Genomic DNA, 24,651 nt, shown 5'->3' with positions numbered 1-24,651 from the left:
AGATGAGGAGCGAAACGAATGGTCAATATGGCGGAGGGTTGGCGCCGTTTTCAAACGTCGCGTCACGCATGCGCAATTTATTTAAATCTCAACATACCTGTTCAACACAAAAATGTATGTCCAGAAAACTCTGGTAAACATGTAGACATAACATTTTAGCAATTATTATTGACATAACATATATTTTTATGTAGATCAGTAGTTATTTACAATTCTTAGTATATATGACAGAAAAAGTACAGTGTGCTGAACAAATTGAGATTTTATTTTTTACAGTGTGCTGTTGTTTTTAAATGTGCAGTATAAATACACTGTTAGACATTTCTGTAAATTACACAGTTATTTACTGTATTTCACCCAGTGTAATACTGCAAATTCCTTTTACGGTAAATAACTGTATTTACCGTTGCATTATGGGAATTTAGTGTGACGTCGAACAACATATACAGCGATGTACTGTATTTGTAAAAATTCGTGTATTATACTGTATTTTCCACAACTGCTTCAACGCCACCTTGCGGCGATTCGACTACTCTGCACCACATTTTGCCTGAGGACCCTGTAGCAATTCTGGAGGACAATTTATTAGTGTGCCTGAAGAACATACTGGATTTAACAAACTTTACTCTGGTAAGCTGAGGCAGTGTTTCATTTTACAGAATGTTTTGTGGACGAGAATAAAACAAAGTAAAGTATAAAGTTGGCTATTATTATTTTCTCTGGCTTGGCGTTATTTCGCCCATTTGAGAAATATATCACCTATTAAGATGTTACCTTTATTTAATTTATTACATTAACACTACTATTACTTTAAATAAGACTGTTTATGACTATAGCCATTGTTCTCGTCATATCTTTTTATTTATTTACATAGGAACCGGTGTTGCAGCGGGTTTTGGTTTAGGAGGGAACCAGAGGTATGCAGACAGTTTTGGAGGACACTTTGCACGAGACAACGGTCCGGCAGAGAGTGTTTTCCCCCAGAAGAATATGAATGAAAGACCATCAAATAATCCAGGTAAAAGCGCGTCTGTCTGTGCTGACAACACTCGACATTGATTTGAGCACCTCTATTAGCATTTGTTTGCTCGGCAACATTGGCTGAAGCGATCTTAAAATGGTAATGTTAACTGTTAGCTAAACTGAGCTAAGTTTATACTGAATTGGACTCAAACTCATTTTAACGTGCAACGTTTAACTTATATTGATTTATACTATATATATTAGATGTTGTGAACTTATTTTTCTCTGGTTTAGAGTAACTTATAACGTTAGCTTGAGAAAATAACATCGCGACGTAACCTATAAGAACGGTAACGTAAATCTATACAATATGCATAGAGGTAAAGTTGGTTTTATATTCGCCCATTCGTTCATTTAGAAGACTCTATACTGTTTACCAAGTTACTTTGAATATTCGATCAGAATTAGCATGCCAGTATGACTTGAAATCAACATTAACACTGTTTATTTGACCGTGAGCATGTTGTACTTTGATAGTCATTAGCTGCTAAAATGATTTCGCTATTTAGAGTTTGCAAATAATACTTTTATGAAATTAAATTATTAAGGGGGAAGTCTGAATCTGCTAATATAAAACCAATTTTACCTCTATGCATTATGCTAATAACCACCTTTTTGCTATTTATTGTTTGCTAATTATTTTTTTATCACAACTCTTGACATTTGGTTTAACATAATTGTTACCATTATATTTTTTTCTGTTTAGATATGGCACTGGCACAGCAGCAGGTTTTGTCTGAAGAAACAAACAGCATTTCGGAGGAACATCTTGATCAGCACAGCCTTATGCTTAAAAAATAAGCAAGACCAGTAAGCAACCAAGGTAAACAAATAAAAAAAAGTTGTGTGGAGGTTGTGGATTGTAGCATGGTATTTTTATCTGTATTTTTGGCTTTTTTATGGTCTCAATATAGAATACTGGGAGCCTGCCTGTGCAAACTGGACCTCATACAACAGTAAGTACTGTACATCTATTTGTTTCTCAATATAGTAACGTTACTTTTAATACAAAATGTGTCACATGTTTAGTTGCTAGCTAAATAAAAAAATCTTTTTCCCTTTTTTATTAAACCATTTAGTAGTTTTTTTTTTATCTTTGTTTATAATATTTTGAGCAGATTGAGGTCTGTCATGGGTCAGACATTTCAAAATACAAATAATTAGTATTGGGATACATGCATTTGTCTATGTATTAAATGTCTTTTTCCCCATTTCATGTTGCCTAAATATTTTGCAATAAATAAAATAATAAAATTTTTTGTATAAATAATTCCAGAGGATGAAACAAAATGCACAGCAACAACCAGAGTGAGCCAGAAGAAGGCAGGAGAAGTATTGAAGAGAATTACAACCATGAACAACAGTGAGTTATCCTTCTTTCACCAGCTAACTTAGAACTTGGATTAGGTGAGACACTCTCAATAGTTGTATCAGTATTCAGTCAGTTTTAGTTTATTAGGAATACATAAAACAAATAGCCTAATCTGTCCTGCAGTGAATCAACCCATCACAAATGCTACAATGTTTTTGTAAAACCTTGTTAGGGAAAAAAATAAACAGGACATTCTGGTTAGTTATCTTTTAAACATGGTAGTGAGCAGGTTATGAGCAGGAGCCAGTTGCTCAGTACCAGCTGAAAACTACCCCAACCTAGCTGCCATGCTTCAAAATAATTAACCAGTATATGATTTATTTTTTTTAAACAAGCTTCTTCTATGCTTATGTTAGTCTGTTTGTCCTTATCCAGAGTTCTTCATAATCCTGGACTGGGCCAAATCCTGACCAGATGCTGTGGTGGTCATGGAGGAGTGAATCCTAAAAGACACACGTGATCAATGAGCTTTCCGCATTGATCCAATGGGCCAGCCTGACCACCCGCTGGTGAACTTTCAAGCCTCCGGTGCCTAGACTGCGGCCTTGCACAAGTTTGGCTAGAGGAGAACTGGTCGTGCCCAACTGAGCCTGGTATCTCTCAAGGGATTTTATTCTACACTTTCGTCAGTTGGTGAAGTTTGTTCCATGCCACTGTCGCCACTGGATAGCTTGGCTACGATTGATGGATCGGTGGATTTGCTCTTCAGTGTTTGGACTTTTTTAGCAGTGACATTTACTGCTTCAACTCTGAAAACTGGACTGAAGCAGCTTCAATTTACAAGAACTTCTATGTTAAGCTGCTTTGACATCATTGATCTACATTGTAAAAGTGCAATAGAAATAAAGATGAATTGCATTTGAACATGTGAATTCAGACCTTGTTGAGCATTTGACACCAGAACTAGTAATATTTTAAAGTTGGGTTGTTTCTGAGTTGGCTAATAGTTACAAATATTTATTTTTCCAACAATATGCAATTCAGAAGTTTAAATTTTTATTGTACATGTATGTTCTAGTGCTTTGTGTGATTTATTTATTTTTAATGTGTTGATTTTATTGCTTAATGTAATTTTCACACATTTTCCTTAAATGCTTTAAGCATTATTAATGTTTTAAAGAATGGAATATTTTGTAATTGTGTCTGGTTTAATGTCAGTAGTACTTAGTACAATTGGGGTTTTTTTTCTCAACAATATGCAGGTCAGACACTTAAATTAGTTTTGTACATGTATGTTAATGTGCTTTGTCATTTTCAATGTTTTTTTTCTTAAAATAAAATATTTTGAATGATTGAAATGTAATGTTTTTACACATTTTTAAGCTTGTTTTAAGCATCTCCAATGTTTTAAATAAAGAGTGTTTATTTTGTTAATATTTTGTAATTGTGTCTTTTTTAGGTCTATAGTATTAAAATAATATAAATAAAATTATATTCTAAAATATTTAGGACAAAATTAAAAGGTTTACAGTAGCTAACTGTTAACTTAGGCTTTTACAGTAGTTAACCATTTTCAGACACTACGGTAACATGCTGTAAACGGATTTACAGTTGTATACTGTAAATCTAAAATACAGTAACTTACTGGCAACAGTGTTGCCAGTAAGTTACTGTAAAAACCCTTTGAAATGTCTAACAGTGTAATAATACTGTTTAAATTAAATCATTGGCCATGCAATCAAATACAGTAGCTATGGAGTGGCACCATGTTAGTGTATTTTATTTTTATAATCAGGAATATTTAGTTATTTTATTTATAAAAATACAACACCAAATGCTGGATATCTTTTAGACTTATAAGCTAAAGCAATGAATTTATTCTCCCTGTGAAAAGATTGTTAAGTGTACATTTGACTCACTACAAAGAAATGACTCATTTGATTAATTCTCTCCAGATTCTCACTGTTAGACATTTCAAAGGGTTTTTACAGTAACTTACTGGCAACACTGTTGCCAGTAAGTTACTGTATTTGAGATTAACAGTATACAACCGTAAATCCATTTACAGCATGTTACCGTAGTGTCTGAAAATGGTTAACTACTGTAAAAACCTAAGTAAACAGTTAGCTACTGTAAACCTTTTAATTTTGTCTTAAATATTTTATGATATAATTTTATTAATATTATTTTAATACTATTGACATAAAAAGACACAATTACAATATATTAACAAAATAAACACTTTATTTAAAACATTGGAGATGCTTTAAAACATTTAAGAAAAATGTGTAAAAACATTACATCTCAATCATTCAAAATATTTTATTTTAAGAAAAAAAAACATTGAAAACGACAAAGCACATGAACACATGTACAAAACTAATTTAAGTGTCTGACCTGCATATTGTTGAGAGAAAAAAAAACCCAATTGTACTAAGTACTACTGACATTAAACCAGACACAATTACAAAATATTCCATTCTTTAAAACATTAATAATGCTTAAAGCATTTAAGGAAAAATGTGTGAAAATTAAATTAAGCATTAAAATCAACAGATTAAAAATAAATAAATTACACAAAGCACTAGAACATACATGTACATTAATAATTTAAACGTCTGAATTGCATATTTTTGGAAAAATAAATATTTGTAACTATTAGCCGACTCAGAAACAACCCAACTTTAAAATAATACTAATTCTGGTGTCAAATGCTCAACAAGGTCTGAATTCACATGTTCAAATGCAATACATCTTTAGTTCTATTGCACTTTTACACTGTAGATCAATGATGTCAAAGCAGCTTAACATAGAAGTTCTTGTAAATTGAAGCTGCTTCAGTCCAGTTTTTAGAATTGAAGCAGTAAATGTTACTGCTGAAAGTCCAAACACTGAAGAGCAAATCCACCGATCCACCAATCGAAGCCAAGTGAACGAGTGGCGACAGTGGCATGGAACAAACTTCACCAACTGACAAAAGTGTAGAATAAAAGCCCTTGAGTGAAACCAGGCTCAGTTGGGCAAGACCAGTTCTCCTCTAGCCAAACTTGTGCAAGGCCGCAGTATAGGCACCGGAGGCTTGAAAGGTCACCAGCGGGTGGTCAGGCTGGCCCATTGGATCAATGCGAAAACTCATTGATCACGTGTGTCTTTCAGGAATCACTCCTCCATGACCACCACAGCATCTGGTCAGGATTTGGCCCAGTCCAGGATTATGAAGAACAGGATAAGGAGAAACAGACTAACATGAGCATAGAAGAAGCTTGTTTAAAAAAAATAAATCATATACTGGTTAATTATTTTGAAGCATGGCAGCTAGGTTGGGCTAGTTTTCAGCTGGTACTGAGCAACTGGCTCCTGCTCAAAACCTGCTCACTACCATGTTTAAAAGAGATCTAACCAGAATGTCCTGTTTATTTTTTTCCCCAACAAGGTTTTACAAAAACATTGTAGCATTTGTGATGGATAAACAGGGCTCGAAATTAACTTTCTTACTTGGTAGCACCGGTGCTCCCAACCTGAAATATTTAGGAGCACCAGAAAAAAATTAGGAGCACCAGAAAAAAATTAGGAGCATCCACCAAAAATGAATGATATATTTGACAAGTTGTGTATTAAGGGATTTATTGTATTTGAAAACAACATCAATTGGGACTAACAAAACCCAGAAACAACTCTCTAACTAATGCTGTGATGACTTAATATTTGTGCAATAATTCCAAAATGAATGTTGAATAATTATAAAATATTATTGATGATGATGATGACAATACTACTAATAATGAATAATATTTCTCATCATCATGCTGCCTTGAATGTGCTTTAATGCAAGTTATCTGCTATATAAAGTCCTACTGTTAATTTATGAAAAATAAATTGATGGTTTGCATCAAACACAAATGAAGCATTGTAGTAAGAAATATTTATTTTGTACTATTGTTTTTAAATGCTTGCCAATTTAATAAATAATATTTCTGCTACAAAACAAACGAAATAATATAATAAATCGTTCAATCCAATGCTGAAAGCTGCAAAGCAGTCATCAGTAATTAAATAGAAAAATAATATACACCTCAAGAAAGAACAGACAAAAGAAAGAAAGAAAAGTCTCACTTTTAAAAAAGTTTTGGTTTCGGTTCGTGTCGTTTTAATGCTCAGCCTCGTTATGCGCTGAATTACATTTTTCTGTGTTTGCGGGAAAGCATGCGAGTCAGCCGGCCCAATAAGAGGGGGGCAGAGCAGGATTCCCCCGATGCCCACCGGCGCAATACTGTTCTCTGTTATAAGCCGCATCAGATCAAACTCAGTAAAGGCGAGCTTCTTTGGCGATGGTGTTGTAGCGGACATTTGCGCTGTTGCGGCCTGCTCACGAGGAAACGTATTAAAAAGTTATGAATTGCCGTGAGATTGTGTTGGCTGAACACGCAGTGCATGCAACGCATCGAGATTCAGTGTACTTTTCACTCTTCAGCCGTTTGCATTCCCCGCGGTCACAAAAGCTCCCTCCCTGTCATCTGACAGCAGAAAGTCTTGAGTGATTGACGGCTAATATGAACCAATATAGCGGCAGGGAAGAGCGAATTTACCACGTTTTTAGAAAAAAACAAAAACAAAAACAGGTCGCACTACAACCATAATATGCAGTCGCACGAATGCTCCCAATATATATTATGAGTCGCATAGCTTAAATTTCGGGCGCATATGCGACTAAAATGGTCGCAATTTCGAGCCCTGATAAACTAAAACAGACTGAATACTGACACAACTATTGAGAGTGTCTCACCTAATCCAAGTTCTCAGTTAGCTGGTTGAAGAAGGATAACACACTGTTGTTCATGGTTGTCATTCTCTACATTACTTCTCCTGCCTTCTTCTGGCTCATTCTGGTTGTTGCTGTGCATTTTGTTTCATCCTCTGGAATTATTTATACAAAAAAAAAATTTAGGCAACATGAAATGGGGAAAAAGACTTTTAATACATAGACAAATGCATGTATCCCAATACTAATTATTGTATTACGAAATGTCTGACCCATGACAGACCTCAATCTGCTCAAAAATATTATAAACAAAGATGAAAAAAAACCTACTAAATGATTTATTAAAAAGGGAAACAAATCTTTTATTTAGCTAGCAACTAAACATGTGACACATTTTGTATTAAAAGTAACATTACTATATTGAGAAACAAATAAATGTACAGTACTTACTGTTGTATGAGGTCCAGTTTGCACAGGCAGGCTCCCAGTATTCTATATTAAAACCATAAAAAAGCCAAAAATACAGATAAGAATACCATGCTACAATCCACAACCTCCACACAACTTTTTTTATTAGTTTACCTTGGTTGCTTACTGGTCTTGCTTATTTTTAAGCATAAGGCTGTGCTGATCAAGATGTTCCTCCGAAATGCTGTTTTCTTCTTCAGCCAAAACCTGCTGTTGTGCTAGTGCCATATCGAAACAGAAAAAAATATAATGGTAACAATTATGTTAAACCAAATGTCAAGAGTTGTGATTAAAAAAAATAGCAAACAATAAATAGCAAAAAGGTGGTTATTAGCATAATGTATAGAGGTAAAGTTGGTTTTATATTAGCAGATTCAGACTTCCCCCTTAATAATATAATTTCATAAAAGTATTATTTGCAAACTCTAAATAGCGAAATCATATTAGCAGCCAATGACTATCAAAGTACAACATGCTCACGGTCAAATAAACAGTGTTAATGGTGATTTCAAGTCATACTGGCATGCTAATTCTGATCGAATATTCAAAGTAACTTGGTAAACAGTATAGATACTTCTAAATGAACGAATGTGCGAATATAAAACCAACTTTACCTCTATGCTTATTGTATAGCTTTACGTTAACGTTATTATAGGTTACGTCGCGATGTTATTTTCTCAAACTAACGATATAAGTTACTCTAAACCAGAGAAAAATAAGTTCACAACAGCTAATATATATATAGTATAAATCAATATAAGTTAAACGGTGCACGTTAAAATGAGTTTGAGTCCAATTCGGTGTAAACTTAGCTCAGTTTAGCTAACTTAACGTTACCATTTTAAGATCGCTTCATTCAATGTCGCCAGGCAAACAAATGCTAACCAAGTTATAGAGGTGCTCAAATCAATGTCGAGTGTTGTCAGCACAGACAGACGCGCTTTTACCTGGATTATTTGTTGGTCTTTCATTCATATTCTTCTGGGGGAAAATACTCTCTGCCGGACCGTTGTCTCGTGCTAAGTGTCCTCCAAAACTGTCTGCATACCTCTGGTTCCCTCCTAAACCAAAACCCGCTGCAACACCGGTTCCTATGTAAATAAATAAAAATATATGACGAGAACACTGACTAATGGCCATAAACAGTCTTATTTAAAGTAATAGTAGTGTTAATGTAATAAACTAAATGAAGGAAAAAACTCTTAATAGATGATATATTTCTCAAATGGGCAAAATAACTCCAAGCCAGAGAAAATAATATTAGCCAACTTTATACATTACTTTGTTCTATTCTCGTCCACAAAACATTCTGTAAAATGAAACACTGCCTCAGCTCACCAGAGTAAAGTTTGTTAAATCCAGCATGTTCGTCAGGCACGCTAATAAATTGTCCTCCAGAATTGCTCCAGGGTCCTCAGGCAAAATGTGGTGCAGAGTAGTCGAATTGCCGCAAGGTGGCGTCGAAGCAATTGTGGAAAATACAGTAGAATACACAAATTTTTACAAATACAGTACATCGCTGTATATGTTGTTCGACGTCACACTAAATTCCCATAATGCAACGGTAAATACAGTTATTTACTGTAAAAGGAATTTGCAGTATTATACTGGGTGAAATACAGTAAATAACTGTGTAGTTTACAGAAATGTCTAACAGTGCTGATTGCGAGTTGCAAGCTGTTTGAAATCACTTCTGAGCTGTTAGAGAATAAGTATACAAATATGGTCTTTTTTACAGTATATTAACTTGGTTATGTTAGTGATGTTACTGTGCAGTGTCAAAATATTTCATTATTTTTCAATAAAATGCAAAGGGCTAAAATATGTTTTGTATTTTTATATGCACTCTGTTATGATCCCAAGCAGTGTTGTCCTCGCAGGCTGCTGGAGAGCACTCCCTGTCATTCAACTGAACTACATATCCCATCATATATTGCACTCACACACTAGTTCAAAATTACTTCTTGATTACACACAGCTGAGGCTTATCATTGCTGATTATGTGGACTACAGTTATACACCACACATACTGATAACATTTACATTGTTTTGCTATCTGCCTTGACCTTTTTGCATGTTTCAATGACCACTCTTTTGGATTACTTTTATGCTTCAGTTTTCTCCTGTTTTTGCCTTGTCAGTCTGTCTAGTCTTAATTAAACTACATTTTAATCCACACCTCTGTTGCCTAAGCCAGTCATCGTTTATCAATTTTATCACGTTAACTAAATGGATGGCTAGCATGCATTAAGAAGGCTACAATCCAATATCAGTATTTAATAAGTATTATGATTTTCATGCTCTTTCTATAGTCTGAGGCTGCTTTAAAATGGCACAAATAGGTATTCTGTCAGCTACATATTAAAGCTTACTTCATTTAATGAAAATCCATAAAGTAATAATAACACATGCAAACATTTTCCTCAAATTCCCATCATGTCACCATTCTCAAAAAAAAAATATGTGTCTCAGCTGTATTTAGGTCATTTAGCCGCAGAGCTCAACAGTATTGAGAGAGGCTAATCAGTAAGCTTTTAAGATGGTGAAACTTTGCTACATTGACCCGGTCAGCAACACAGCTGCCGCAGCAGGAGCTCGTCCCCTACCGTTGCGCATCTCTGGCCTCACAGAGCTTCAGGTCCAAGCAGATAATGGACGTTTCAAGTCCCACGACTGAAGCTTCTTCAATGGAGCCTAGTACTAAGCTTTTCTGCTGCAGGTCCGTGAGACGCTGCATCCCTCTGGTTTACAGACAGGAGCTCTACCACATCTTGTGCATGACCGGACCTTTGGTATGGCCTCAATTTTCCTTCTTTCAGTTATAATGTTTGCAGATCAAATTAAATATAGTGATAAATTATGAATGTATTTTTCATTGTATTAGCATAAAAGAAACCTTTAAAAGTTTTACATTTACAGTTATCTCAGGAGGCAAAGAATAAATCTGCAAACCAGGAAAAAAAAAAAGCAAGGATATGACATTATTTCTTCCGTATGGCTCAGCGTGCTCATATACTTCTCATCTTCTGGTTTGTCATTCCAGGTTGCATCGCGCATTCTGAATTATCTCCTGCCATTTGTCATAACAATGTTTTGCGGCCGCCTGGGAAACAGTGTGCTGGCTGGTTATGGAATGGCCTCAGCTGTGAGTTGATGTTTTAGTCTGTTTATTTGTTCCTCTGGAGTGTCGCATAGTTTTTTTCCCTTTGTAGTAAAAGAGAAACATTGGTTTATGAAATGCAAATGTTGGCACAGCATTGTAACATTCAGCCTTCAGAGGTTTCGTAAGCCGTTTGGTTGTGAAGCCGGTGTGTTGAAGTAGTTCAGAGCGTGGCTGAGAAGTAGCTGATGCTTGTTATTCTGATTTACCAGACGATAAACATAACAACTGCAGCTACAGGTGGAGGTCTTGCACTGGCGGCTGACACGCTCATCTCTCAGGTATGAAAATATGAATGTGTATGCAGTGCTGTATACAGTAGCCAACATTGGATGTGGATCACAAATAGTTTTTCAAAATTGTCCTAAGACAAGAACAGGTGTCGCTCAATAGTTATAGGACAGCTTTGATGGAAGGTTTTTGATCCTCTTCAGATGTTGACTACTGTATAACAGTCCTAAGAGCTGCTATTCAAAATGTCATTTAATCATGAATCTTTAAAATTTATACATACAGACACTCTGATCCATATTAAATTGGGTAACTGTAATACAATTAAGTAACACTTTAATTGAAGGAATGTTCATAAGTCTGTCATGAAATATTAATAATCCTGACATTACATGTCATGAATATGAATGACATTTTATGCATGCTTATGACAAGTGTCATTAAGTGTCATTCACTTGGTTATGTCAATTTAAATGTAAAGGTAACTTTGCTTGAGATGACTTTGTAATGACAGCTTGACGTAAACAAATACATCAAAAACTGTCCTTGTCTTTGTCATGACAACTTGACCTCAACATAACTTGTCATAAACATGACTGTAATAAGGCCATTATAATTGTGAATGTTATTGTAGCATCATTAATATATTCTTAACCTCAACTACAGTAGTGCAAATTAAATAACACTTTATTTTGATGATCCATTTGAGCATTAGTAGACTGCATGCTTACCTAATGTTGATTCAACAGACATTTAACTGACTATAAGAAATTTTGCAACTGCAAGTACATGTCAATTTACACTAATCCTAACCCAATCCCAATGGTCGACTTTTAATCTAATGAGAATTAGTTGCAATGTAACTTAAATTCAACAAACGGACCATCAAAATAAAGTGTGACCTACAGTAAATGTAGTAAATTTTCACTGGGGCTCTTAAACCTCACTGGATTCTGAATTTGGATTCAGATGAGACATTTCAGGAATTCAGTATCAATTTTACTGGCTTGTGTTTGTGTCAGACCTTCGGTGGGAAGAACCTGCGTCGTGTTGGCATCATCTTACAGAGAAGCGTACTGATCCTTCTGCTCTTCTGTTTGCCATGTTGCGCTCTGCTTATCAACACACAACCCATCCTTCTGCTGCTCAGACAAGACCCAGAGGTGGCCAGGTGATTCATGCCAAAATAAACAGACAAATCAAATCAAATGCCATGTGTTCGGTACAGTATTTAATTACTGTTTATTAATGGTACATGTTAATTAAAATGTTACATGTTAATTAAAAAATTTACATATATTTCTATTTTATGTAAAAATTCTAAATAATTATTTTTAAACAAAATATTTTCCTATTATTAGGTTCTCTCTGACAATGTGCTTTCTTGGATAAAAAAAAAACTGTATTGTGTAATATTTAATTATTATGTCAGAACTACAATATAAAAACTTCAAAATGCAATCTCACAATTTTTACTTACAAATAAATACACAATTAAGTTAAATAAAGACACATTCCTGTGAAAATAATATAGGAATTGCAAGATACTAAAAAAAATGTTGTTGCAACTGTAAAAAGGAAGTGTTCATGCTGCCTTCAAATTTTACAGTTACTTCACTTAAATAGTAAAGTTGTCTTAACTCAGGTTAAAGTTGACAGGACTTGACAATACAAGTAATGGGCATGGTCTATGTTTAGTAAACTTTACATATATAAGTTGTTGTAAGTACGAATGATGTTGATAGTACTTTATAATTCAAGTACAATGGACATGGTTTAAGTCTAGTGAATTAAAAAATTTAAAATATTCCCAAATGCACAAAACAAAAACGCCTAAAAACGATTAGGTACACACTTGGTTTTTGTTAAATATTTGGCATAAAATGCACATTCAAAACATCCCAAACCCATCCCAATTAAGTTCAGCCAAGTAATATATAAGTTATGTCAACACATTCAATCCAGGTGAGTTAACATAACTAAAAACATTAAGTTGTCAAAACTAATTGGCCCAAAAATTGTTTACAGTGTATGTGAACTCAGAACTATTCAGAAATTCAGAATTTAGAATTGCAAGAAAAAGTCATAATCGTGAAAAATTTTGTAAACTGTAAAGTAAATTAAATTGCCAAAAATAAATGCACAAAAGTCAGAAATGTGGAATATAAACTTACAATTCCAAAATTATAATTTGGTGATTATACCTTTTGATTCTTAAAAAAATAACCCAATTTATTTAAAAGAAAAGCCAACGATCCAAATGATACCAAACGATCAACTAGAAGTCAAGTTGTTACTAACACTTGGATAGGAAACGAGACTTTTGTCAAGTAGGGTATGTGTGATGAGATGTATAAGAGATTCTCTTTTCTTCTTTTAACTCAAACAAAATGCATTGATTTTATGCTGAAAAAGAGGAGATAGAGAATATCTCTATTTAGAATATATATAAAGAAAAGGTATTTTGTTTTAAAGGTGTTTAGATACCATTAAAAATAACCAGACAAAAATCTCTTATTAAAACAGTGGCTAAAGGTCATGACTGACCATTAAAATGCTGCAGTTTCAAACTTTGCAAGTGAGTCATAGCCTGTCAGCTCTTATAAACAACTGATAAAAAGCTTATGCTGAATGTTGTTTACTCTTTTACTATGAATAAATCATTTGGACTAGAACAAAAAAGAGCAATCTTTATTCATGCCAGTGTAAAGTTATAGACCTCAAGGTTTTGAGAAAACAAGAAAGCGTCTGTCATCCATATCTCTAGCAAACATACTTTGCAACTTCCCTTCCTAAATAAATGTTGACGATGTTGTTAAATGAGCCATTTTAATGTGCACAGACACACGTTCTAATACTCAATTTAGATGCAAGCCAAGATGGAAATGACACAGCGCACCAGATTTATTCTGCAGCATGATAAGTCGCAGCTTTCCTTTTAAAATCATTCATGCTGCCTTGTCCTCTCTATATCACAGTAACAAATGTGCTCCCTTTCAGAATAGCTCAACTCTATGTGGTCTGTTACCTGCCAGCAGTCCCAGTGAGTCATAAAATATAACATCATATTCCTCCTGCCAGTGCAGACGCATAATTTGCATTGCATAGCTTGAATTATGATACATGTATATATATATGCACCCTACAGTCAAGCAATAGTTTTCCTCTTTCTCTTCACACAGGCAATGTTTTTGCATCAGCTGCAAGTAGCCTATCTCCAAAACCAGGTATGCAATCTTTTTTTTTTCCAGATAAGTGCAGATAAGCACCTTAGCAGAGCTCTTCAAAATCACTGTTGCATGCAGGATCTCGAGACCCGCAGAGCAGTATACTTATCACAGGCAGTCTCCAACTGTTACATTATGATCTGTACTGGCCGAGAACATCTTTCTATATGATAAAGTGTGGTTTATTTGAAAGTGTAGCCTCATGTATGTGTCATTCTATGTAATGTGTGACTACAGTTCGAAGGATACATTAACATGGGGCTGTTTTGGGCCTGCAGGGCGTGATTCTGCCTCAGATGTATGCAGGCATCGCAGCCAACGTTGCTAATGTGCTGACAAATTACATCCTCCTTCACTGGTTGGAGCTTGGGGTATAGTAAGTCTGTAATCCATGTCACTATACTCATTTACACATTTTAGAGTTGTATTAGTTATTTGGGAAGCGGTTAGTTGGGCAAATTGTACACCAAATCTTATTTACCTACAAATCATTACTTGAGTGATGGTGGTGCTTCAGCTTTAAGTGTCTTATGACAATTCGATGATTAGTTGTACCATGCATGGTAAAATAAAAAGGTCCATATTTGTAAAACTGCCTTTCGTGGCCGATGCCTGTACTGTCGACATGGGAAATATGAAATCCTATTTACTGTTATCTCTTCAGTTATGCTACAAGTTCTATTAGATTGACTTTTCACCCAGCCTGTGCAGTAATTGTTTTCCTGGCATTTGTTTTTCAGTGGATCTGCTGCTGCCAATACCATATCTCAGATCTATATTTGTGCTTTCCTCTATTTATATATTCGCTGGAAGAAGCTCCATGTTGAAACATGGGGAGGTGAGTTCCCCAGCTTAAACTAACCAATAAACCACACTAGCTTCCTTTAACGCTCCATAAAATACAACTGTTGCACGCTGCATAAAATTCAGCTGAAGTGTCTCATCTTTAGCTGTGATTTCTTTCTCTGCCCACCACAGGCTGGTCATGCGACTCATTGCAGGAGTGGGATGGATACATGAAACTGGCCATCCCCAGTACCATGATGCTGTGCTTCGAGTGGTGGATTTATGAGGTTGGAGGGTTCCTAGCAGGTGCTTTCAAAAGAGCTTAAGCCAAAAAGAAACACTGACAGTAGTATATAATTCAATTAGACATTTTAGTATACTTAGTCTTGAAGATTGTTCTCCAATTAAAAATGTTTGTTTGGATGCAGTGCTTAAAAATGTTTCAGGCTATTAACTATAGCCTCAGATGATTTGTCATGCATGATTGCACCAGGAAAATAGAAAAGTAAATGTAATGTTATAATACTGTCAGACGTATTCCCTTATGTCCGTCTCATTCAGGCATGCTGGGAGAGTTGGATCTGGCAGCTCAACACGCAGTCATTATGCTGGCTTTTATCAACTACATGGTAATTTAGACCCCAGTATTTCACCAATTATAAAGTTCCTGAAGCAAACATAACAGATGCTTCAGTTTTCCCCACAATTTCCATTTTCAGAAATGATTTAATTGAAACAGAGCCAAATAAACAAGTACTGTATATGAAAATACGACAATTAGAAAACAGCTAGGGTTACACATCAAGTGGAGATTAAAATTAGTGAACAATTATTGATAACTTTGAATATTTTTTACCAGAAATAATGTAGCATTCATTCTTTTTTTCATTTTTGAGTTTAGTCATGGCTGCAAAACATGTTAGTAGTATATTGTTTTACAAACAACCAATGAACATAAATGTATAACTTTATTTTGTGGAAAACACAGTGACTGTAGAATGAAGAAAAGTGACTGCAAAATTAAAACTTCAGTAGCAGCAGTCAAAATTAGTATTAAAGCAAGACCAGTTTGACAATGGATGTTTATTTATTATTTATATCATTAATGTATAGGGCAACATGGTGGCTCAGTGGTTAGCACTGCAAGAAGGTCGCTGGTTCAAGTCCAGGCTGGGTCAGTTAGCATTTCTGTGTGGAGTTTGCATGTTCTCCCTGTGTTTGTGTGGGTTTCCTCTGGGTGCTTTGGTTGGTGTGTATGAGTGTGTATGGGTGTTTCCTAGTACTAGGTTGCAGCTGGAAGGCCATGCACTCTGTTAAACATAGGCTGCACAAATTGGCAGTTCATTCCGCTGTGGCAACCTCTGATGAATAAAGGGACTAAGCCGAAGGAAAATGAATGAAAGAATGTTTTCCATTGGACCAAGGTCATTTATATTAATCTTTTATGACTTGACTTGTGAAAGTGAACTTTTGTGAAAGTCAGGGAATATGTCGTTAGATAAAGACAACAAGATGAATGAAATATCACGTTTAATAAATATAGTGAGATTAGATCCAGCGGGAGATGCTTGATGAGAAGTCCGACTAGCAGAGCTCTCATCTGGGTAGATGGGCTCCAGCGATTGCCAAAGTGTGTGTGTGTGTGGTCACGTGATGTGCGTTTTCAGCGTTTTGGTGTGGACGGAGAGCAGTTCAGAAACGCTGGGTAAAACGCGAGTGTGGACGCGGATCGTTTTCATTCTAAAACGCCGTTTTAAAACTAATACGCACTAGTGTAAACGGGGCCTCAGTCCACACAGCATGCTCCTCAGTAAAGGTTAATCTGACCTTTTGGTTCTATCCGCTGATGAGAGGTTTGGTCACTGTGGGCTTTGAGTACCAATTTCCTAAACATTGAGATCCTTACTCCGTTCAGAGCTACAGTACATCCAGAAAGTATTCATAGCACTTTACTTTTTCCACATTTTTTAAAGTTACAACCTTATTCCAAAACGAATTAAATTCATTTCCTCAACATTCTATACACAATACCCCATAATGACAATGTGAAAAATTTTGAATTGTTGCAAATTTATTAAAAACACAAAACCAGAAAAATCACATGTAGATAATATTCACGTTCTTTGCTCAATACTTTATTGATGCACGTTTGGCAGCAATTACAGCCTCAAGTCTTTTTGAATATGATGCCACAAGCTTGGCACAAGTGTCTTTGGTAATTTTTGCCCATTCCTCTTTGCATTACCTCTCAAGCTCTATCAGGCTGGATGGGAAGCGATGATGTGCAGCTATTTTTTAGATGTCTCCAGAGATGTTCACTAGGATTTAGGTCTGCGTTCTGGCTGGGCCAGTCAAGGACATTCACCAAGTTGTTGTGAAGCCACTCTCAGTCTGAGGTCAACAGCCCTCTGAAGCAGGTTTTCATTCAGGATGTCACTGTACATTGCTGCATTCATCTTTCCTTCTATCCTGACTAGTCTTCCAGTTCCTGCTGCTGAAAAACATCCCCACAGCATAATACTGCCACCACTATGCTTTACTGTAGGGATGGTATTAGCCTGGTAATGAGCAGTGCTTGGTTTTCTCCAAATGTAACGCCTTTCATTCATTCCAAAGAGTTCAATTTTAGTCTCATCGGACCAGGGAATTTTGTTTCTTATGGTCTGAAAGTCCTTCAGATGCCTTTTGGCAAATTTCAGGCGGGGAGTGTTTTCCGTCTGGCCACTCTACCATACAGGCCTATATGGTGGATTGCTGAAGAACGCTGGAGCTCAGACAGAGTTACCATCAGGTTATTGATCACCTCCCTGACTTCTCCCCTATCACTCAGCTTAGATAGACGGCACTAGGAAGAGTCCTGGTGGTTCCAAAAATCTTCCACTTATGGATGATGGAGGCCACTGTGCTCATTGGAACTTTCAGAGCAGCCGAAATTTTTCTGTAACCTTCCCCAGCCTTATGCCTTGAGATAATCCTGTCTCGGAGGTCTACAGACAGTTCTTTTGTCTTCATGCTCGGTTTGTGCTTTGACATCCACTGTCAACCCTGAGACCTCATATAAGCCCCTTTCACACATACAGACCTTTCCGGAAAATTACCGGCAATTTTCCGGAAAGGTTGTATGTGTGAACAGGCCCTTTTTGAAAATACCGGTAAATTCGTTCTGGCTATTTTCCGGAAAGAGAAGTTGTAACATTACCGGCAATTTGCCGGAATGCTGCGCTGTGTGAATGCAGAAGGAAGATTTCCGGAATAAGCTCGTGCACGTCTAGAACGTGCTGACGTAAGACTTCTGCTTTAGCCAATCACAACAGTCAGACGCATTTACGTCCGCGCGGTTTGTGAGAATAAAAGCCTTTGAATATTTTTCCAGACACATTTAGCTGCTAGAAGTTAGTCAGATCACGTTTATATGTTCTTCTTAATGTGCAACTGTGCAAATAATCATCGATAAGATGCTTATGATAAGCCGTTGTTTGTTTACCTTCAAGCTTTGCGTGTGCCCATGAAACAGCCTGTGAGCGTCAGCACACGCACATATTATGAACATCTCGACATGCGAATATGATCCAGTGAAAGTTGTTTACAATATTGATCATCAAAAGAGTTTGTAATTTAGTCAAATGTTTACAAACACAAGCGCAGCCGTTTAAAGCTCATTTGTGGTGAATGATGTCAGAATTTACCGGTATTTTGGAATGGATGTGTGAATGCTCTTTTCCGGAAAATTTCCGTAACGTCCTGGCCTGTGTGAACAGCGCTTTTTTGAATATACCGGTAAAGTCGTTCCGGAAATTTTCCATATATTTACCGGTATCACTGTGTGAAAGGGGCTATAGACAGGTGTATGCCTTTTCAAATCATATCCAATCAACTGAATTCAAATCTCAAGAATGATCAGTGCAAACAGAATGTACCTGAGCTCAATTTAGAGCTTCACAGCAAAGGCTGTGAATACTTGCGTACCTTATGTTCAGGTTTTTTTATATTTAATAAATTTTTTCACATTGTTATTATGGGGTTTTGCGTGTGGAAATTTGAGCAAATAATTGAATTTAATTTGTTCTGGAATAAGGCTGTAGCATTAAAAAAAAAAAAGTGAAGTGCTATGAATACTTTCCGGATACACTTTAAATTGATAAACCTTTACGGCGGACACAACATGTCGTTAAAACGGCTAGTTTATTTAGCAAGAATGTATTTCCATTTTCCATTTACTCAAGAATCCCAACAAAATACCTCAGTCTTTCAGCACAAACAACAAACATAAAAAACACATCTTTCATGATCTAACACTTTGAACAGCAGTGCTCTTTCATACCATGTTTTTTTTTTTTTTTTTCTGGGATGCCAGTTTCCATTAGGGATTCAAGGAGCGGCTTGTGTCCGTGTGGGTAATGCTCTCGGAGCTGGAGACACGGCCGGAGCGATCCGCACCAGCAAGGTTTCCCTCACCTGCACAGGTTTACAAACACTTCTATTCCTTTGAGGCGCATTCATCTTTCATTGTCTGCTTGTGTCTGACATGTCTTTCTTCTTTCACTTTATCATCTGGATGCAGCTGCCTTGGCTGTTTTGCAAGGTCTTGTGCTCGTATCAACAAAAACTGTCATTGGTTTCTTATTTACATCAGACAGGTATTTCTCTTTTTTATTGTTTATCATGTCATACTTGCAGTAGAGAATGTTTTTTAAGTAATGAACAGATGATGACTGGGTCTTATTTTACAGACATATTGTGGCTCTTGTCTCCAAACTCTTGAATGTCTACTGTGTGCTGCAGTTCTTTGATGGTCTTGTTGTGAGTAATCTCCATTGTGATTACTTTTTTTCTGAAAAAATTCACTGCAAAAAAACTTACTTGTAAAAAAAATTAATAAATAAAAAGCAGTGTTCAGCTTATATCTCTTTTTAACCCTTTCCTTCACAAGCTATATAATTGATATAGAAGAAATAAACTTAGACGGGTCACTTTAGAGCCATGTAGTGCATCAAAGAGTTAAGCATATGCAGTACTGTATGTAGCCTGAAGATGGATATGATAGATGAAGACCACTAAAATGTCATTCAAGTTGACAATTGTTTATAAAGAAAAAATCTTGCCAGGCATGTTTAGAACAAGAACCATTTGATGGCACATTAAAACATACTTAATGGAATAGTGGCATATAAGATGCATCAAACATCTTTATGTGCAATAAATTACTCAATCATTCATCAATCATTTAGCAATGAAACATCAAAATATATACAGCCAGGGAAATAAGTATTGAAACATATTTCTAAAGGTGTCATTGACTTGAAATTTTCACCAGATGTTGATAACAACCAAAGAGTTACATATACTGTATGAAAAGAAAACAAATCTAATGAGTTTACAAGTAAAGTTATGCATAATAAAATAAAATGACACAGTGAAAAAAGTATTGAACACATGAAGAAAAGGAGGTGTAAAAAGGCAGTGAAAGCCCAGCCAGCAGCTGAAATCTCTCAGAAGTTATTCAGCCACCCTCTGCTCTTCGTCGCTGTAAATTAATATTAGCTGCTTCAGTTTACATTAGCAGGAGGATGAAAATGAAGCCTAGGTGGACAGACACATGTGAGCAATGCACTTAAAAATGACATTTTTATTAAAATGACATTTTATTATTGAAAGAAAAACATTTTATAGCTTTTGCACATTGTTTCTCCTTGGGCAAGTGGATCTATACTCATGTGATAATGTCATTGTGTAGCTCAAAGGAAAAACAATAAAAAAATTTATAGTGATAAACCATCTGTAATGCATAAATATGAATGTCTTCTGTTTTTTCTGTCTTCAGTGTGTCAGCATGGGTATTTTGTTGGGCTCGGGGCAGCAGAAGATCGCAGCTGTTGCCAATTTCTTTGGGTATTACTGCATTGGACTTCCACTTGGCACTTCTCTCATGTTTGCTGCAAAATTAGACGTTGTTGGTTTGTGTTCCTTCCTCTTATTTACAATTCAAATACATTGTCACATATTGTACTCATTGCTATTCTGTGACCTAGTCACCTTCTCCGGTCACTTGCTTTATAAATCAAATTTTCATTGGGTTGAAGCACGTAGAGAACATCAGTGAACGCAGTGCTGGTCCCTGCAGAATTGCATTAATGCATCTCGAGTGCAGAGAACGGCATTCATTAAAACATTCTGTAATGAGGGAACAGCTGTCCTTCAGCAATGACTTCTCTTGCTTTCACAGGCTTTTGGCTTGGACTTCTCATTTGTGTTTGTGTGCAGTCCAGTTTTTTCATTGGAGTCATTTTTAAGTTCAACTGGGAGAGAGTGACCAAAGAGGTAGGCTCGTTATAGTCCTCTTTTTATTTTGATTATTTTTTTTTTTGTTTTTAATTTCTTGCTTTACCTTGGTTTGTGTTTCTATTCAGATTTAGCAGACTCCATTCAAATGTTTCAAATGACTCCATTCATTGTGCAATTCTGAGTGTGCTTCACACAGGTGAGTGGGCTAGACAAACCACCTGTAGGAAACACACTCTTTCCTCTCCTTTCCTTTGTGTATGCAACAGACACATTCTTTTGAACACTCTATTACAAGTGCTCAATACAAAAATGAACAAAAAAATAGAAGAGATCAGAAAAGAATAGAAAACAACCCAGGCTCATTCTGAAAATGTACGGCTATATACATTTCTGAAGCTAAACACATCCCAGCAGCAACATTTTTTTATTTTTATTTTTTGCAGTTATTGTTTTGGCGAATATATCAGAGGCCGCTGTGTACGCTTTTTCAGATATCAAATTTCTCTACCTAGTGCCATTTGTGCCTACTGTTCTCATGTAAATCCACCAGAGGCCGCTGTTGACTCACTGAATGACTGACTGACTGATCAACTGACTGACTGACCCACCTTCCACCTTCCCTAAACCCAACTAAACCCAACCAATAGTGTTTTCAAAAGCACTGATTGACCCTCCAACCCACTTCCCTAAACCCAACTGACAGATTTAAAAAAAAAAAAAAAAAAAAGCTTTCCAGAAAGAGAAAAGTCATCTGATTTTTACCACGTTTTCTGATTTTACCACATTCTGTTTCTGTAATTTACTTGTTTATTTTATTTTTTGGCGTCGGTTTTTATCTTACCTGATTTCTGAAACTATTCTTCGCCGGACTCAAATGGTCATGGTCAGCTCCTGTCAAGGTCTTAAGTCCACCAAAGTACATGGCAAACTAACTGGACAAACTGGGAACATCGGGTAAATCGTCCATATCGAGCTAAGCAGTCAGCTGGTAAGCGCGAAAAGGAACAGCGTCATACCACCCCCTAGCATTTTGTTTTAAAAATGAAATGCAGCCATTTAGCTCTGGCTACATAATTTGCGAACTCCAGCTACGTTTTCAGAATGAACCCATGTTGATAAAAACGTGTAGATCACCTTTAAAAGAAAAAAAAATGTATATATACATATAAATTTTTTATATATATATATTATATATATATTTTATATATTTATATATATATATTTATATATACATTATGAATATATATATATATATATATATATATATATATATATATATATATATATATATATATATATATATATATATATATATATATATATATATATAAAGCCTGAATTATTAGCCCTCAATATATTTTTTATTTTATTTATTTCAAGTAAATAACATTTTACTAGATATTTTTTGAGACACTTCTATACAGCTTAAAGTGACATTTAATGGCTTAACTGGGTTAATTAGGGTAACTAGGCAAGTTAGGGTAATTAGACAAGTTATTGTATGAGGATGGTTTGTTCTTTAGACTATTGAAAAAATATAGCTTAAAAGGGCTAAGAATTTTGATATTTATTTATAATATTTTTTTTTTGGCAACACTTTATTTTGATGGTCCCTATTGCATATTTTGTTGACTAACAGTTTACTTTTCATTTGACTAATAATTACTTCTCATTTGAGTATTATTAGACTGTCTGCTTAACATCTGTTGATTCTGCTCCTTCGTCATTTAACTGACTATAAGAAACGTTGCAAGTACATGTAATTTACACTAACCCTAACTCCAACCTAAGAGTCTACTTATAATCTATTGAGAATTAGTTGGCATGTAGATGCAATGTACAGTAAATTCAACAAAATGCATTAGGCAATTAGGCAAGTTGCTATATAGTTACATAGCTATATAGTTGGTTTTCTTCTGAATAATATACTGTATTATTTCATATGATAACTTTTCAGGCAGTGGAGCGTGCTGGAAGGACTAAAATCTCTGCAATGACAGCTCCTGATAGTATCACAGCGAGACACAGAGAGGTATTTCTATTGACTCTTACTTTATCTTAACACGAAACATCTCAGAAATCCTAATGTGTTTTGTCTGCCGTCAGAATGGGGATGAGTACATAACTGTCAGCGCAGCCGATCCGAACGTGGAGCCAAACGCGACTGGCGTCGAGGAAAAGCCTCCAGTTCTGCTGTCCACCTCTCAGCTGGTCCTCAGAAGGGGTTTGACCACACTTGCCGCTCTCCTCATCCTCGCTGGAGGGATAACCGTTCATCTCATTGTGCCCTTACCTCAGATGTTTTACGGTGCTGCTGCAAATTTTACTTTAAACTCCAACTTTACCACACCTTCATCCTTTATTCATTCCACTTCTGCGTCATTATAAGCCTAGAGCTGTAGCTGATCATACTGTAGACTCTACTGCCCTACACTCAAGCTGGCCCTCTTGGTAACCCAGCTACTGTCAAAAACATGTAAATAATAATGCAAATCAACTTGATTTCAAAACCTTGATGCCCATTTGACCATCAAAATATCTGAAACACATTTGAAATTTATTCATTATAAATGACAACCTTACACAGGATGCTGTGTCCCTATAATGCATGGAAACTGCCTTGATTATTTAAAACGTTTTTTGATATCATTTTGACATCAAGTTGCTCATTTGGGAAATTAACATGAGACTAATGGTAGTTAATATTATATATACTTCAAATACTATAGTGTTCTTGAACCATACTATAGTAAGGTGTACTATATTATATTATAGTATTTACAACACCTTGCTAGGGTGGCATGGTGGCTCAGTTGTTTAACACTGTCGCCTCATAGCAAGAAGGTCGATGGCTCGAGTCATGGTGGGGCCAGTTGGTGTGGAGTTTGCAATCTATTCTCCCCATGTTGGTGTGAGTTTTCTCCGGGTGCTCCGGTTTCCCCCACAGTACAAAGGCATTCATAGATTTTTGAATAAACTAATTGAATAAAAAATTGCGTCAAAACCAGTTAAATCCACTTGTGCTTTTTTTGCAAAAACCTCTAAATCCACCTATCGGTACAACACAGTGTAATTAGTTGAAAATCACTAAAGAAACAATTAGAAATTATTTTACCAAACATAAAATACGTACCCAATCCACATAAAATTAAAAATATATAAATCTGTCAAGTAATTGGCGGTTCATGCCGCAGTGATAAACCAGGGAAAAAGAAGAAGAAAAAGGAGTGAATGAAATCTGTCAAGTAAGTACATTAATCAATAACATTAAATCTGACATTAATTAAATCTTAACAATCTGTTGTCATTTCTGATATTTGGGATTTAGACCTTATATAATTAAAGCAATGTAAACATTGTAAACTTAGCTTGGTAAATTCAAATAATGTAGTGTAAAACATTA

At 35.7% G+C, this 24,651-nt stretch overlaps 1 protein-coding gene and 2 long non-coding RNA genes across 8 annotated transcripts; 2 read left to right on the top strand and 1 right to left on the bottom strand.

The window, feature by feature from the left end:
• Positions 1-4: 4 nt before the first annotated feature.
• On the top strand, positions 5-3,769 carry LOC141377851 (uncharacterized). The gene is made up of 6 exons (XR_012390881.1): positions 5-630; positions 875-1,018; positions 1,730-1,846; positions 1,938-1,979; positions 2,300-2,386; positions 2,771-3,769. It is a non-coding gene; the product is annotated as an uncharacterized lncRNA (long non-coding RNA).
• A 3,418-nt stretch (positions 3,770-7,187) lies between these two features.
• On the bottom strand, positions 7,188-7,781 carry LOC141377850 (uncharacterized). Its single transcript, XR_012390880.1, has 3 exons — positions 7,677-7,781; positions 7,545-7,586; positions 7,188-7,249 (listed from the first exon to the last, which is right to left on the bottom strand). It is a non-coding gene; the product is annotated as an uncharacterized lncRNA (long non-coding RNA).
• On the top strand, positions 7,452-24,255 carry LOC100537389 (multidrug and toxin extrusion protein 1-like). Of its 6 annotated transcripts, none has more exons than XR_012390876.1 (18): positions 7,452-10,354; positions 10,606-10,707; positions 10,935-11,003; positions 11,976-12,124; positions 13,954-13,996; positions 14,136-14,180; positions 14,459-14,556; positions 14,921-15,018; positions 15,159-15,272; positions 15,528-15,595; positions 19,321-19,429; positions 19,528-19,603; positions 19,697-19,766; positions 20,788-20,920; positions 21,190-21,284; positions 21,374-21,444; positions 23,206-23,280; positions 23,355-24,255. XR_012390876.1 is itself a non-coding variant. In XM_017354512.4 (17 exons), exons 1-17 carry the CDS (start codon positions 10,214-10,216, stop codon positions 23,634-23,636), a joined length of 1,767 nt encoding a protein of 588 aa, XP_017210001.1. In that variant the 5' UTR covers positions 8,085-10,213; the 3' UTR covers positions 23,637-24,255. The 6 variants fall into 6 exon arrangements, 2 of the variants coding, with proteins under 2 accessions (XP_017210001.1, XP_073779872.1); XR_012390878.1 differs by having other exon boundaries at positions 9,497-10,354; positions 15,159-15,253; XR_012390877.1 differs by having other exon boundaries at positions 10,118-10,354; positions 13,821-13,996.
• The last annotated feature ends 396 nt before the right edge of the window (positions 24,256-24,651 follow it).

Source organism: Danio rerio, chromosome 15 (genome assembly GCF_049306965.1).
Source record: "Danio rerio strain Tuebingen ecotype United States chromosome 15, GRCz12tu, whole genome shotgun sequence".
Classification (NCBI taxonomy): Eukaryota; Metazoa; Chordata; class Actinopteri; order Cypriniformes; family Danionidae; genus Danio; species Danio rerio.
Note: the sequence above shows the minus strand (reverse complement) of the source record. Positions and strands in the feature narration are given on the sequence as shown.

Excerpts from the sequence above, each read along its gene's own strand:
- LOC100537389 (XM_017354512.4), top strand. The coding sequence starts at position 10,214 with ATGGACGTTTCAAGTCCCACGACTGAAGCTTCTTCAATGGAGCCTAGT. Across the intron at positions 14,181-14,458 it reads TAGCCTATCTCCAAAACCAG|GGCGTGATTCTGCCTCAGAT; the intron begins GTATGCAATCTT and ends TTGGGCCTGCAG. Across the intron at positions 15,273-15,527 it reads GGTTGGAGGGTTCCTAGCAG|GCATGCTGGGAGAGTTGGAT; the intron begins GTGCTTTCAAAA and ends CGTCTCATTCAG.